General features: G+C 37.1%; 1 protein-coding gene across 1 annotated transcript in view; it reads left to right on the plus strand.

The window, feature by feature from the left end:
* The first annotated feature begins 7,634 nt into the window (after positions 1 to 7,634).
* GALNT2 (polypeptide N-acetylgalactosaminyltransferase 2) overlaps positions 7,635 to 17,091 on the plus strand; it is a 48,357-nt gene continuing 38,900 nt past the window's right edge. The window contains exons 1-3 of the mRNA XM_027683410.1: positions 7,635 to 7,654; positions 11,087 to 11,145; positions 12,371 to 12,514. Coding sequence (XP_027539211.1) covers positions 7,635 to 7,654; positions 11,087 to 11,145; positions 12,371 to 12,514 — 223 coding nt within the window. The remainder of the gene's footprint in view (positions 7,655 to 11,086; positions 11,146 to 12,370; positions 12,515 to 17,091) is intronic.

The following is a 17,091-nucleotide window of genomic DNA, read 5'->3' on the forward strand; positions in this document are numbered from 1 at the left end:
AAATCTTTTAGGTAAAACAAACTGTTCTAAGACTTAAGAAATATCCATAAAAGTTGTTTTCATTTGGGGTTGGGTTGTGATTTTGTTTGTTTGTTTTGCTTTAGAGGATCTTTCAGGCTTAAGATCCTGCATGTCCTTGGCTATAGGCTGTTGCTCTCAAATATTATCAGTTGGCCTTGAAGTGAAAGGACTGACTGATGAAAGTTGACATTTCTAATGCATCACTGTGATGAAGAATTACAGGTGATTCGAAAGAACAACAATAAAGGGACTAGTTTAAAAAGCCACTGAGGCAGCTGTCTACTGCTTTCCTTCATTCCCTGCTGTCTGAACTATTGTGACTGGACAGTTGTTTTTTTGTGTTTGTGAAGGATGAACCTGCTTAAAGTTACACATAACATGAGGTTCTGTATAAAAGAGAGGTTAAACAGTCTCTGCAATCAGTAAAAGTGGAAAATACAGCCACAGCACTCCAATTGCACAGTCTAGTGTTGAAAATTTTTTGTGTGTGATGATATCCTTGAGAAATAGTCAACCCAGGGCACTTCATAATGAAGTGTGAGACTGATTTTAAAGTCAGCGATCACTTTTTTAGCTAGAAGGAAGGTTGGTATCCTGTAGAGATGACGTTCTAGTTGGATAGCAATTGGAAAAGAGTGGGTGAGTCAGATTTCAGATGTGAAGTGGTGTTACTGCTGTGAAAATTGGAGGACCACATCTGCAGTGTGTGTGAGGGCATAAATAAAACCTATGTTTTCAGACTGATGCAAGGCAAGAAAATATCACTGTCTGAGATTGTATTTTGTACTATAGTCAATACTAAAACCATCCTCACTCTTTTCCCACCACATCAGCTATTTCTTTGTCAGTTCTGCTACTACTTTGACTGTTAAAGAAAATGAAACAAAAAATGATGAAAAATAAGAAGTAATATTCTATTAATGTAATATAACATGGTCATGAGAGTGGTGCTATTTTACTTTTTTAAATTATTTGTAGTGTTAGGCACTTACTGCATTATCCTACTATATCTTGCTTGACTGACCACCAGTATATGAATATGTTATTTAGTATGCTCACGTAGAGTGGTTAAAATGTTTGCAGCAGTGCAGTCAACTTTTTCAATATGAAGACCGCTGGTCACTACAAGCAGAACTGATAACAGTATTCTTACTGGAGCTAATTTGTGATTTGGAGCTGCCTTCTGTTGAATAGACATTGATTGTCCTTTCAGAGCATGATATACTCCCTACTCTCTCATCTTTAAGGACTTCTCTAATCCACGTGACAATGTATTTATTCTACCAGATAAATTTGAGAATGCTGCTGTGGCTTGGCTTCAAGACAGTTATTACTATTTTTTTCCTTAGTTTTTGTGAAATCTTGTTGCTTCTCCTTAGTTTTGGTCATTTTTTGTTTGTGGTGTTTTTTTTGTTTTTGTTTTTGTTTTGGGGGTTTTTGTTTGTTTGGTTGGTTGGTTTTGTTTTTGTAATGTACCTCTTAATTTTGTTATTATTATTTCAACTCTTCTCTCACTTGCCAGAGACCAGTTATTTCTTTCTGTCATCTAGTGGTAGTTTAAATTACTTGTTGGGATTTCATTGCACTTTTGAAAGTACTTGGTCTCCCATCCTGTGCCTCCCCCCATTTTTCTACTGCAGAGTAAGTCTGTGATTTGAATTCACTTCTGGCTGCTAATGTGAAAGGGTACTTCCCTCTGTGTGTATGCATGTGTGTATATATTTTTGTTTGTGCATTTATATGTATATATGCATGCACACACATGAATGTAAGAAGTCTTTCTCCTCGAATCCTTTTTTTCCTCACTTATTGTGGGATGACTTAAGATTTAAATGTTGGTAAATGTGTGGGTGTATCTAGTGAGAGGAGGTGGAGAGCTCACTGTTAAAAATAGTGGGGTAGTATGTATTGTGGGAACAGGAGATAGTAGGAGTGATGTTTTGCCCTTGTCTGTCATATGCCATTCATGACTTTCAAACCAGATAATGGCTTTTACCTCATCTTTTGGCATTTTTTGACATTAAGGCTAACATTCCACTTCCAAGTTAGTAGTAAAAAACCTTGTTTGAGCTAATGGATTCTAGAATATGGTAGCTCATCAAATTCTGCAGAAAGGTTTAGATTTTGACTTTGAGAAATTTCTAATAGTTTTATGAGTTAGCCTTAAAGTGGAATCTGGGTTGGAGTCACTTTTCCCTGTTGTAGCCTTTCGAATTTTTAAATTCCAACACTTTTCCTTATTTTGGTAGGTTTGGGAGCAGCACAAAAGCTTTCTGCACTGCACCTAGTTCAGCCGCCATGCTTGGATCAGCCTCTCATTCTGGCTTAAGTCAGTTTCTGTAAGAACTCTGTGGAGGCTGTGTGCAATCTCCACAAAGGGTGCACAGTTGGTGACCTCTCCTCTGAGAGACTGCAGATGAGCAGGCCATAACTCGAGCAGACTTTAGCCCTCATCTTCTTATTAGATCTTAACATCCAGGAGCAGGTTTTCCATCTCTCTTTAGAAGGAGATAAGCTCCAGTGTGCCTCCCTATATAGTGCAAAATCGCCTTCCAGCTTGCTGCTTGCAAGTGTGCGGGATTCCTGGGATGCTTTAGTAAATTGCCCAGTCTTTTCTAAACTCTTTTCCCTCCATCCTGAGAAACTCATTTTCCTATGAATTAAGTTTATGTGTTGTTAGCTTTATGTGCTCCCAGGTCTGATAGATGTATCTGATACACAGTGGGAATATTCAATGTTTTGCACACAGACCTAAATCGTATCTAAAGGGCTCCATTTCTACACTTGGTATAAAATTTACCTGCCTAAAATTGCTGCTCTCCTCTGCACCTTACATATCTGCCTTTGCTCAGGACTGAACGAACAGATTCCCAACGAGAAGGACTCTGTACTTTTTCAGAGAGTACAGACAAACTGATGCAGCCCAGATAAGAGGAAAAGCAGTGCTGTGTGCTAGGAGCAGAATGTATAGCAGCAAGACAAAATGCCTAATTGCCTGCCTTGAAGCTCCAGGTCTGTGTGTGGTTGAAATTTTACTAATAGAGTACTCTGACATTGGTTTCCTGTAATAGCATCAGTTTGGGTGTTAACCTTAGTAGACAAAAAAGCAACTTTTTCTTTTCCAGTTGGTGTCTTATTGCAGAATAGTGTCTTTCAAAGGCATAATGTTATACAGTTGTGTTCTGTGTTGAGCAAAGATACGAAGATCTGCATTTCCTGCTTCAGGTACAAATCTTAGTACTTATGTTTGGCAGAAAAAATTTGAAGGAAGTGTAGATGTCCATTATCTCTGTCATGATTAGTATTTCTTCCTGCTGATGCCTTTCACACTTCTTGCCTGGTTTGTGATAGGCATTCATTTCATTATGGGATTGAATTTTGATTTAGTAGTCCAGAGTACTGCAGATGAATGATGCTGTCTAGCTCTGGCAAAAATGGAAGATGTTATTGGCAATCAACTGTGTGAATTTTGTAGTATGGAGCCTTTAGTGTTTGAATGCATTAATAGATATCACTTACTGTCAGAATTTTTGGACTGGACTAAAACTTTACATTAGCTGTGAACAATATTTTTCTTTTTTTTTTTTAGTAAGAATCTGCAGTTAAACACTGATACTGGAAAGTGATACTCTGTGTACTATGTCATGTACCCAGAGCTGCAGAGACCTGATCATAAATCCTAATCTTTGGATGGAAGGGAAAATATGCAGAGAATTATTGAAGGCAGAAGTCATCTGTCAAGTGCAAGCCGTCTCTTAGGGTTATTTAATTAGAGGAGTTACTAAGTAATTTTTCAGGCTCCTGGGACTTACTCCATCTCCACCTTTAAAGAGTTAGAAGGAAATGATTTCCTTGCTTTTCAGTGCCTTGGTTTGTGAATCTGAAGATTAACCTTTTTTTCCTTTAAAAATCTTAACTTTTTTTTTAACTTGCTTTTTGTTTTCCCGTTGCTTTCTTAGAGACCAAAGCAATGCTTTTTCATTCTACAGAAAAGATCCCAAGACACAGCAATTTTAATTCCCTCATCTCAACCTAGCTTCAGTTTCCTTATATGCCAGCAGTAACCTTCTATTGTGGCTGAGAATGTGGTGTAACCTGTTGCATTGTAACCCTATAGATCTCATCCAGCAAAACATTCAACCTGTTAACTGCATCTTGTTTTTATCTTTCTTTTTTCTTTCTCATTCCTTAATCCAAGATAGTTTTCCTGGATCCTATTTCTATATTGTTTTAGTATAAAAGTCACCTTTTCCCTTTACTAGCAAGCTGTGGGCGTGACTGGCACAGCACTTTTGCCTTTAGATATAATTTCATTTCTGATATCCTTTTGATCTCAGTTATATTTGCAGGTTTAAATATTTGTAAAACAAATTTAAGCTGAAAAGGGCTTAGTTCCAATTGTTTTCCCTTTCTGCTCTCTGTATTTCAAGATGTATGTAAAAGTCATGGGAATTTTTTTGCTTCCATTCTTCCTTTCTGCTGCATCTGGTTCTTGTATTGCAGGTGAGGGATTTGACTACTACTTCCTTCAGAAGTATATAGATGAAGACTTGCAAGTACCTGGGTTAGTGGAATACTTCAGTGTACTTAGGTTTTTGGATGCATGTTGAGTTCTGCTTATTTATTCAATCCTTCACTTTTCTTTCAATTCTTTAACTTCAGTTTCCTGGAATTCCAGAAAATCAGATTTTTCTCGTGTACGTATATATTAAAACAAAGCTTTGCTTTCTCTGCTTTCCCCTTTCTTCTTGTGCAAAAGCTTTTTTTTTTCTTTTCTTCTTTAGAGAGCTAAGAGCAAGCAGTGATGAGTTAAACTCAAAGAGGATTAGGTATAGGACTTTGAAATGCAGGCTAATTCATCAGACACTACTGATATTGTAGAATTAACAAGAGGTGGCATTAAATCATGCCTGAGCATTTGTTGGAGTAATTGCCTTCTTTCAAGCAGAAAAATTTGTAGTGGTTTTGAGTGATGGGTGGTTTAATGTTGTAACTAAACTCATAATCCTCTACTTGTAATGGGAACATCCCTTTCAGCACTTTTTTCCCTGCTACCCTGGCTGCTTCTCTTGCATCAAATGCCTCACATAATTTAGTGGTTGGTCTTATGGTTTAAAAAAAGTCCAGTGAAATGAAGTATCTATACATCCATACCCCTCCCCAGCTCGCTGTCAAGTCAGCCGAATGAATTGGATCACCTCATCTGCCACACCAGTGTCTATAAGGGGAGAAGTAGGGACAATCCAGCAGCTCAGGATGGAGACATGGTGAAGTGAGAACAGCCCCTTTCAGCAGCAACCGACTTGTCAGGGTAAGCAACACCAGCTACATGCTTACTTTGCAAAGCGTGGTTGCAGTTAGAGATTATATTGTCCTTCTGGTTTCTTCCCGTTGCTGGACTAGTTGTTTTATGGGATCTTTCATCTGCTTTAAGTAGAATCAACTGGGATTGTTAAATGGGTTTAATCTAATCTCATTAATTTTTTGAATGACTAACATGGCCACTGTACCTCTTGGATCTGAATTGGGGCCTCTGTACTTGTATTAAGCTACTTAAATGTTCAGATTTCACATCTTGGAAAGCACTCAGGCGAGCAAATGAATAATATGCATAGTAATTCTCAAACAAGAGCTGTGGACTTTGAAAGAAGCACAGTGGGCAGATACTGTTTGTGTATCAAGCCATGCCCTGTGTTTTTGGGAGCTGCTGCCACTTTTTCTACTTTTGCCCATTCCAGAAACAGATCAACAAAAAGAATATAATGCTTGCAAATAATATTTTACTTTTTTTAAGTATGAGAAAAACAGTAGCTATGGGATAGCCATGCTAAAATTATTGCTGCTGCCTATGTATGTACCTCAAAACACTTTTTAACCCACGAGACATGATGACAAAATAATCCTTGGAGGTGAATATGCCAATAAGATGCTTTTAACAAAGCTTTGCTATTTGCAACTTGTTAACTGACTCTTTGTTTTAGCTGTTGAAGTTTGTTTTTTTTTTTTTTTGCGAGCATACGTATAACAGATCAGATCACTCAGCTCCTTTTGATTGATGATGATTTATGATTAATGTATTCTTGGATTTTTTTCCCAATCTAGCACAACTAAAAGAGCAACGTAAACAACATAGCTGCTGAGTGTGCACTTACTGTATAAATTGTGGAACTATGTGCCTGCACTGACAATAACTTTGGAATAAAAGGCTGTTTTCAACCTTATTTAAAAAAACCATGAGTTAACTATTGAAAGAAATATCTTATTTTGTCACCATCAGCCTTTCCTTTTGGGAACTAAAATTGAGTGATAATAGACTTAGATGCTATCTTGAATTTAAAGAACCATAGCAAATGTTTTGTGATTTTTTATTTTCATAGTCTGTGGCAGGTAGTGCAGACAAGTGAGTTTTTTTCGAGACATGATAAATTTAACAGGAAATACTGGACACTGTTTGTGACTCCCTACTGCCATACTTAGTGATGCTGATTCCTTGCTTTCACAGCTATTGGTGCACTTGAGATTTTACCCTTCTATCAGTCCCAGTACCCTTAAGTGTTTCTCCTACTCCTTTTTTTTTTTTTTTTTTAAACCCTCTCTTGCCATCCACCCTTGTACATTTACACAACTTCATGAATCATGAGGACTGAGTGGTCTTAGAAAAAACAGTAAAGCCTTTTAATGTCTCCTCTGCAGTGTTTCCCTTATATTCATATTCTTTCTGGTATATGAGACCTTCCCCTCACTTCTGCTCTTTCAGTGGAGAGGTGACAGTCAAGTCAGAGTGAGATTTTTTTTTTTTCTTTCTGGTGCTTAGGCACTTCATAGCAGATGCCAGTCCTCCTGTCTGTGGTAGCCTCTGTGGAGATCTTTGGTTGGGAGGGCTTCTTTCAGCATGGAAGGCAGGTAGAAGTAGCCCGTGGCAGGAAGATGTTTTCTTACTTCATCTGAGCGGAGGTGCGTGTTATTGCGTCATCTTGACTGTCGGTCTGACAATCGCTTCAGCTCTAACAGTGTTTTTTCATCGTACAGCTGAAGAAAAAGAAGAGGGTGTTGCAGTTTTTGGGGTTTGTGGGTTTTTGTTTCCTCTTTCTAGTGGTACACTACGTTGCCAATTTTGTAAGGCAAGCTTTTTTTGGTAGATCATAAGGTTGTCCACTTAGTTTTGACACATTACTAGAATGGATGAGATTTCTAGGCAAAAGGAACATGGTTTATTAGAGGTCACTTGTAGATGGATACTTGAATTCTCACAAAGCTGTAAGAGTTTTATGGTTTTGGGTTTTTTTAATGCCTTTAGGATCACGTATATGATGACAAGTCCTTACAGAAAAAATACTATTTTTTGTGAAATACTGAAATACAGTCTAAAACTGTATAGCATTTGCAGGCTAATCAATTAATGCAGTATATATTGTACCAATATGGGTCTTTGGGCGGTAAGTCATGTTGTTACTTTTAGGTTATCTTCAAATTTTCATTTATTTAATTTTCATATGTTTATATGCAAATCTTCATATTTGACAGCTTACCTATACTTGAAAGCTTACTGCTTGAATAGCCCTACCAACCCTACACCGGGGTTTCTGTTGCTCCTTGGCTCTTCTCAGTCGAATATGTTCATTGTGCCCAGAAAGTAAGTTGAACCAGAACTTCCAGTTGATCCCAATTGCTGTATAAATAAATCTGCTGCTGCAAAGCTGGATCAGATCTTCCTCAGAGAATATGTATACTTGTTTTTCAGAAACTTCAGATAAAGCATTATTTTTGTTTAATCCATTCTAGGTTTAGAAAATGTCACATTTTATAGTTGTTTTAGTGCATGAAAACTCCAAAATATGTACTTTGCCCTAAGTAAAGGTAAAATTACAGAGAAGGTTGGGTACTAAGTAATTTAAGTTTTTCTGGAGACTACAGCTTATAGTAGATGGCATTTTCAAAATGTTTCGAGTGTATTCACTGAGAGTATATCTAAACACATTTCCTATATATGGAGCCATCAAAGTATAATCTTGATTACTTTTCCCCAGTTTTTTTGAGAATTTAAAATTGCCTTCTTGTATGCGTGGGAGGGGTGTGTAGCTGTTTCCCCCTGCTGGAAGCTTCTGTTTTTGTTTTGAATACTCACAGATGAAAGGAATATACCTGAGAGCAATTTACGTACGCTGGGTAAAGAAGTAAGAATGAAAATGAAATCATCTTTGGTGTAATCATTTCAGACATTATGCTTAACAGTGGTAATCAAATATTGCAAAGTATACGAATTTTCAGGTTTTTTTTTTATTTATTTATGCTTCACTTCTTGGTGTGCTTAGAAATGTCTGCTTTAGTAATGCCAAGCAAGTTGGCAGTTAAAGGAAGTCAGCATTTGTTTATGGGACATTTCCTGCTTGTCTTTTCTGTAAGATATGGCATTCCAGGCATTTTCAGAGGATACTTTATCTCAGTTTTGTACAAAACGTTTTTGCTGACAAGGGAAGAAGCAGCTGCCCCATAATGTAATTACATTAAATTGCTACAGTGCTTACCTGGCACTTAGGAAAGCTGAATTCATTTACTGCAGCAAGAGAGACTTGGAGTTGTGTTTCTGAAGATCTCCTGGAAGGCATTGAGCGAATGTTGAATGAGAAAGCAAGTGACAACACGCTGGACTGTGCTGAAGGTTCTCTCGAGTTAGAAGGAACTGGTTCTTCAGAGCCTGCTTAGCTAATGTGATAGGTAATTAAAAGATTGTAAACTGAATTGGGGTGGGGGAAAAGGGCATATATTAAGTACAGAGGGAGATACTAAGCAGTAGTAAAGAAGTCTGGACTTTTCTGTGTCAGTGGCTTGGTCAGCTGTCTGACTGCTCAGCTTTGAGTCCTTTTCTTAGATAGCTAAGTTTTGTAGGAACCTTCATGCTTGGTTTAGGGGTCTGAATTGTAGCAGGCATTAAACTGTTGCAGTGCCAAGTGCTGCTCTACGCAACATCAGAGTGCTTCTGTGTGTCTGGTCCCAAGTACATGATCAGAACAGAAGTAAATGAAGTACTGGGAGGAATGTCATCTTGCAGCAAGAGCACCATTTCAAAATCATCTACTGATTTGACTGATCTGTACTGCTGAATGCAGCCTAGTATTAGGCCAGCTGGCTCAAATGATGCTCTTTGAAGATGCTGCCACTATTCACTTTGCTCTTAGAAAATCACCGGTAGAAGTAAATCTGTCTGCAGTTGCCCTTGGCCAATATCTTAAAAACAAGTCCTGAAACAGATATTAAGCCTTAGTGTGTGTTTTGTCCCATGAAGACACATTTATCAATTATTCTGAGTGTCCACCTGTCCAGGTAGCACGTACCTCCCAGCCATCTCCTGTGCCCAAATGTTCAGCATCTGGGTTGTCTGTGAGAGGAATGTCTGCTATTGAAGAGACACTTAAGATGTTTCCAACCACAGGAGCTTTGCAGAGATCTCTGTTGATTTGCCGCTTATAAGGTCTGTGTGATATCTTAATATATCTAAAGATGTTTCATGTTGATAAGTTGTTCTCTTGTTGATAGGAAGCCAGTGTAGGATTGAAATCTGTGCTATAATGAGATCTACTACGTAGCAGTTAAATGTCAAATCCGTGATACTTGAAACTATAATTAAAAGATAAAAAAAAGTATTGTAAGACAGAGATAGGAAAAACAGCGCTGGTTTTAAGTGTTTTTTTAATATAGAAGGAATATCTAGGGACTTGGAACAGTTTAAAATTGGTTTTGGTGCCAAATGAAATAACAATTGACAAAATGCTAATTGCTTAGCAATGCTTGTAAGGAATATAGTATTCAATGCAAAAAAATATACCCAAACTAGAAGGTCTGGAAGATATAAGTAATGGTAATGAAATTATCCAGTAATATACATCTGTGTATAATTACAGCTTTCTAAACTCATTGACTACTCTTAAATTTCTTGTGGAATATGATTGTGTCTTGTCCTAGATGTATAGAAATGCTATAAAAATGTTTGAATCCTGCTTTGAATTTGAATCACCTCATTCTTTCCCTGCATCAGTCAGAGCAGCTGCAAATGTGTAACTAGTTGCTTCCTGAAACAATTTGAGTCTAGTTCTCAAAACTGGAAATTAATGTTACATCTTTGATATATCTCAAATTCAGTCTACAGAGTAGTCTTAATGGGGTGGGTGAGTTGAGCAGGAAAAGAAAAGTGAGTGGTAATAGCAAGGTTTGTAAGCAGATGTAGGCTTTCTGAGGCATTGAGAGTTTACTGTATCCTGAAAGAAAAAGTTGTTGCACTTCGGGGATTAATCAGCCTGAAAAATCATCCACTCCACCCTCAGTTTATTCAATTTACCATTAATGAATTGTGGTTATTGCTGCAAGGAATGTTTTAACAAATTTTTAAGTAAATGTACATCACCTTAACTTCTGAGCTTTTGGAGTAGCAAAGGTATTTAGATAATTGAATTTAAACATTATATTTAATGTACATTTATTTGTTATGTCTAAAATATTAGTAAAATACTGTTCTAATATTTCCCACTGAACGGAGTCAAAAGGTTGCAATTTTGTTTCTTTGCATGTCATCTAGTACTGAATCAGGAATTAGCAGGAAGCAGTGATGTGATGTATAAAAGTAATGTATGCCCAACCACTGCAATATGTGCATTATAGCTGGTGTGTACTTATTTTCTTGTTGATATATGTGTGTCCTGGCCTAAGAAAATAACTGTATGAACAGTGACCACAAATGTATTATTCTAGTGGTGTTACGTGTGCATCTAATGTTTGGTCAGTGTCTCTGCTAGTTGGTCAGCTTCCTTTTTATTTTTTAATAGGCTCAAATTAGTTGTCCAGGTGCATTTACGTATTAAGTTATAGCCTGATGCTGCCAGCTTTTTTAGTATGTCAAGAAAATAATATTTTAAAGTAATAGTATTGTAATATAGAAAAATACATTAGCCTTTTCTTTTTTTGGTTATGAAATCTCCCTCTTGTGTTCTCATGATTAAAGAACTGTTTTGAGAGTGTGATTTTGTGTTGGTGAGGTTTTTCTTGTTATTTTTGTTTTAATTCTTTCTTTAAGCAAAGATATTGACCTCGTCAAGGACCAGTGGCCCAAAGCATGTACCAACATGGTGAAATGTAGTGTAAGAACCTGGACAAAATTCCTTCTCTTTGGTATCACCTATGCATGATGCTATGAAAAGCATGCATTGGTAGCACTCAGTTTTTAACTGATTTAGTGTTTAGATGGCTGTATTTCTCTGGGGAAAAAAGCACTGGTATTTAGTTTTTCATTTCAGTATTTTGGAGATCTGTTGCCTTTTTTCAGCATATTTCCAAATACCTAGTGCCTACTTAGTGTAGACACTTAAGCTGAATTTACATTGGAAAATTCAGAGATGTCTGGAGGCATGCTAAAATGGTATAATTTGTGGTTGAAATTTCCCCAACGTAAGCTTGACCTGTTCTGACTACTTACTATTCTACCAAAGAATTCCCAGATGTGGCTTAGGAGCTGGGATGGCAGAGACAGTTTACAGTATGAAGTTTGTACACCACCACCCTGTTCTGGAGATTCTGGCAGGTTCCTATAAGAGATACGAACTGTTCTGCACCACTTTGCTTCAGGGCCTGGTAATGTTTTTAGGTGCACTTATTGATTTGTATAAGCATAGTATTGTATCTTCTTCCATGTTGTAGTAATGGTCTTGTCTTCATCAGGGTTGTGCAAATATAACTGGTATTAGAAATGGGACTCCTTCAGATGTAGAAAAGGAAACTGAATTTCCTCTGGCAAGTGTGCAAGAACAACAGAAGCTGATGGCACTTAAATCAGTTGACTAAGTGTAGTGTGCAAAATTGACATGCAGTTGCTAAAAAAAAATTTAAAAAAAGAATTATCCTCTTCTCCACTTCTTCCAAATCCATAATGGGATAATTCCAGCTTGGAATTTTGTATTTTTGTGGTAACCACCATACAAAAGTGTGGTGGTTTTTTTGGAGGTAGATGAAATTGGGGTTTTTTTCCCCCTTTCTAAATGGTTATTATCAATATCCTTGGAATCACAGAGACAGTGGAGTTGCCTGTGAAGCCTAGAATAAATTACTCTGAAATCAACACATAAAAATATTTCAGAAGTCGCTTTCCAATAGCAAGACTGCCATTCTGGATATAGCTGCTAGATAACCTGACTGCTCTTTTCAGATAACTTCCCTATTTAGGCTGTTTCTTGTTAGAATAGGGCTTTCTTCAGGTTTTGTTTAATCTCTTTGCCCGTGTAGCTCATTTGAATGTTATCGATTACTTTCTCGTAAAATTCTACCTCTCTTGAACCACTCTGAGTTTAAAATCCACAAAACTTAGTTATTACTGTTTGCTTTGAAAACACAAAATTAAATAAGAATATTATTTTTCAGGAGGACCCAAATGATATCGATCCCAAAAGGAAAGAAGTGCGTGGCAGTGATGGGGAGCACAAAGCACAAAGTGTGGAGACGCTACCTCCAGGTATTGCAGTAAGATTTTTTACAAAAGATCCATAGCCACAAAACATTTATGATTGAAAGCCATGAAACACAGCAGTTGTTCTGATTCTAATAATTCTTTGTAGTTTGAAAGAACAATTTTAGCAACATGTACTTCTTACAGCTTCAACTTCCTTAAATCTTACGTGCTTCACTGCTCCTTTGGGTTTAAAGCCTTAGAGAGTGTGGTTCTTTGCTAGTACATTTGTATTGTCCTTCAATAAGTTTGAGGTACTGTAAAAGCCCCTGGTATTGAAGTAGTCCACGTCTCTCAATGGATAATGCTGACAGGCAACAGACAAGTCACTGTGGGACTGTTGTTTTGACTGAAGATTCAGCCAAGGTTCATACTTCAGTTTTTTTCTAGTTTTTGTTGTGGCATATTTTCCTGACTGCTGATGGTGTACCTTATTTTTCTCATACTTGTCATATGCTGGCAAATAAGAGAACAACATGATTTTTGTTCTATTTGAGTGAAATCCTTATACCTTGAGGATGAGCTAGAAAGTTAAGTGTTAAGGAATCTTCGTTCATATGACTGCTTCCATAATATTTCTTTGCTGCTTAACTGTTTCACATCTATGAAATTTAATATATTAGCTGCAATTGACACACTAAGGAATACAGAAAAATGAAAATCGGATTTGAACATTTTACAGTATTGAAAAAGTTTACTGTACAAGAAGGACAACTACTGATCCGGTAGCTTCACAGGACATTTTGCTTCTCTTCTATTAATCCTAATGTTTTGCTTACAAATTTGTCTTGGCCCAACATTTGAAACACTCTGAGGTCTTGCAGAAAGAACTAACCAAGGTAAACTTTGCTTTAAGCAGCTGGAACTTCCATCCCCAGTAAAGTGTGAGGTATGATTTTTGTTTTACAGTCATAGACTCTCCAGGTACAGTATAAGCTGTTTGCTATTGATGGCTTTTTTCCTGTATCCTTTGGCCTGCCTTGTCTTACCTGCTGTCTGGAGAGGGGAAACAAGACTGGTTATGTATGTATACTTTCTTGGCGAAGCCTTTACTTTGTATATGTATTGGGAAATAAATCCCAAAAAGCTGAAGAGTCTGGCTTATTTAACTTGGTTTCTGGCAGATCTTCTCAAGTATTTTTTCTGCTTTACAGAACTCTCTACAAATGTTGTTACTGGGGTTAGGTCAGCCAATTTTGCACCTTCCAGCTGTTTTTCTTATTTCCCCTTTTTGGATGTTTATGTATTCTGGGACAAACCCTATACTTTTCCTCGAACACCTTCCTTTTCCAGTGGCCCTAAGTAGGCGGTTTGACTATTAAAAGAAGTGGGAAGTGTCACAGGTTGAAAGGGAGAGCTATCAGAAGCTGGAAGGGTTGAAACCAGAAGTAAGATGAAGTGTAAAGTAGAGCAGGTCAGGGCTTTTTTTATTTCATATGTTGATTAGAAGTCTCTTATGCCTGGATGTAACAGGCAGGAGAATTGTTACTGCGAAGTAGTATGAGAATCTGGAATCAAACATCAGAGACTACATAGAGAGAATTATGCGCTCTTCAATTGCTATTTTCTTTATTTTCAATCATATAGGCAAACTTTTGAGTCATTATGGCAGGGAAGCTTGGTATTCATATTTCTGTGCATTGTTTGCATTGTTTCAAAGCAATCAAATTTTAGGAGGGCTCTGGTTCAAAACTTTCTTGCTTTTCAACTGAACTTAGGAAACCTATAGTTTAGGTTTCAGCGTGATGCACTGTAGCATCTTTCATGACTTCTTGGAATTAAGGAAATGCTTATTATCTTTAAAATGTCTTTTTATATAAAGATTAGACCTGTCAGTTTATCTTTTGTTTGCCGGAGTGTATCTATCCTTTGTCTCCTGGTGACTTTTTTTTATATGCTGCAAAAGCTTTTTTTTTTTCTTTTTTTAATTATGAATATATGAAAATAGTGATCTTAGCTCTTATATTTAGAAAGATCAACCCTGAATTGTCTTCATGGATAACTAAAGCAAAACTGCATAAGTAGTTGCCTGTTTTGACAGGAGTTTCAGCAGTTACTCAAACACTCTTTTTTTTGTTAGTTAATGAAGATCTGGAACCCCTTAATGCATGTAAATCAAAATAATCATATTTTTATTGAGTGTTCAACTGCTTTTAAGCTGTATTGAGTCCATAAGAGGGAATGCAAGCTATTTAGGGGATTTTTGTATCCATCTATTCCTACTCTTTGTTGCCTGCTGCTTGAGTGCTTACAGATTTATCTGATATGCTTTTTTCTCTTCTCTCACTTCTAGCTGCTTTTACTGTTATCTGACTTATCTTTAATCGATCTGACTCCTATTGCACATAGTTGACAGGGCCTTCTGCTTGAGTCAGAGCCAGGCATTACCTCCTTTGTGTCTTCTGAAGCCAAATTCACTACTTCCATGGACTGTCACTGCTTTTCAGTAAATTTAGCCCTACGAAGTGGTCTCCTTTCTTCTTAAGTTTACTTTATTCTTTCTGGACTAATTTTGCATTTGCTAATTTTAAAGTGTTGGAAAATGGTAAATGGTAAATTTTAAATTATTTATATCAAGCTTTGATGGGAACTGGGACAAAAAGAAACAGCTTCACTGGATTTCACCTTTTTCTGGCTTCTACTCAACTTCTCAGGCTTAGGACTGTTTGTCAAAACCAAGTTCAATACTGCAGCATACCCTGCTCCAGGATCTTAGCTGGTTCAGTGATTGGGGTTTTGGGGGGTTTTTTTGGCTCTATTTGACTCTGGTAGCAAACTTTGCAGTTCACTTACTGTTGTTTAAAAGACTAATTTATTGTCATGTTAGGTCTCAATATTTGCTTGAATTTGAAGTTACAAGTTTACTTAATTGAAGTTTGAAATAATATAGCCGCATTTTCTGATATTCATTCCACCTGACAAAGTCATTGAAATGCAGGAAACTACAGAGCTATCTAACTCTCCAGAAGAAATTAAATCAAATGTGCTCTGATTTGTGTACCTAGGGAAGCATATAACAGAAATAGTACCTATTATTGGAAAAGGTTTGCTAAACCTCTTCTAACTTCAAAATTTAGTTGATAGATTCAGAAAGGCAAGCCTTTCAGCAAAAGTAAGGCTGGGCAATATAGTTAGCTTTGAATCAGCCTTTCAGTTTCCAGCAGTTAACTTAAACCATGGTCACTTATAAACATGTGGGCAGCCCATGTTGCATGTTGTATTTCATAAAGGACACAACCTGTTTAAGAAGAACACTTGCAACAGCATCACTCTAATCACCAATGGAATGCCCTCATGGCCTCTTGTGTTTTAGCTGCTCTTTCCGGTGGATGGAAGGCAACTGAAGAGTAGCTGGGGGTGGAAGTCATGAAATGTGCATAGCTTCAAAACCAATTTAAAGTTGGAGTGTTTGGAAGTTGAAAATCTTATATAAATGCATTTCAAGTGTTCATGATGATTTGTAAAATGCACTAAAAATCTTTATTTTTAGGCCAGAAAAGTGGCAACATGACATGTCCTGTATTTCAGAAAATATTCATCAAATGATTCAGATTGAAGCTCTATTATAAATTAGAAGCAAAGGTGATAATACAGTTTAGTTACCAAGGAGGTTGCAAAAGCTTTGGGAAATGCTGAGGGAGAGAATTTTACGGGAAAATGATCTTGTGATCTCTGATGTTTCTTCCAGTTTCTTGAATCGAGCTGCTCTAGCCTTTTTTATAGTTTTTTTGCAAATGAGATTTGGTGTAATTTTTGTAAATAACTATATTGGGTTGTTTGTAGTGTGTTAGCTGGCTGAGGTGTAAAATTGTTTTCAAAGTAAGTTCCTGGAAATATTTTGAAGAAAGAACTTGAATGGATTAGAAAAGCTCTTGTCAGTCTGTGGTCTAACAACAACAGAGGGAAAGTCTCCTTTTTAGAGTTCTTTCAGTAATAGGAATTTGAAAAACTATATTTCTGCCTCCAGTTATTTTCTTATAGTTTGCCTTCTGGGTTGCTTCACCAAGTGTCTACTAAATGTTCTGCAGCCTGTTTTTCTTTAAATTTCTAGTTCTGGCTTCTGTGTGTGTGTGCGCATGCATGTTTTAACTTTCTTAGGTTGGTAATTCAGATATGAAAAACAGTTGCTTAGTGTTGGCTAGCTAGCTCTTAAACCAGTAATCCAGAAGTATGGGCACTTTTCTCTTAATCTGTTGAAATTTACTTAAAAACAAACCAAAAAACCCCAAAGCATCTCCTCCTCAACCTTGCTACTTTGGCCTTGCAACCTCCACTACCATGTGATAACCAGATCCCACCTTGGGCGAAAGTTCTTTTTGTAGATGAGCTCCTTGGATGATCCTGAGAGTGTTTGATCAAGTTGTTGTATTGTCTGGTTGAACAAGGGACAGTTATTTTGTTTAATGATGGAAAGCGTTCTCTCATTAGCAGAATCTGGCAGGAGATAATGTGCCGTAGTTGGGGGCATAGCTTATGGATAGAAAGCTGTAAATGAGGCCTGCCTGCCTTAGTTTTCATCTCTGCTAATTGAGAGGATGAGCAAAAGCAAACCCTGGAAAATCTGAGCAACCTCTAACTCTTGT

Source organism: Neopelma chrysocephalum, unplaced genomic scaffold, assembly GCF_003984885.1.
Source record: "Neopelma chrysocephalum unplaced genomic scaffold, ASM398488v2 Primary Assembly neopelma1_23, whole genome shotgun sequence".
NCBI lineage: Eukaryota > Metazoa > Chordata > Aves > Passeriformes > Pipridae > Neopelma > Neopelma chrysocephalum.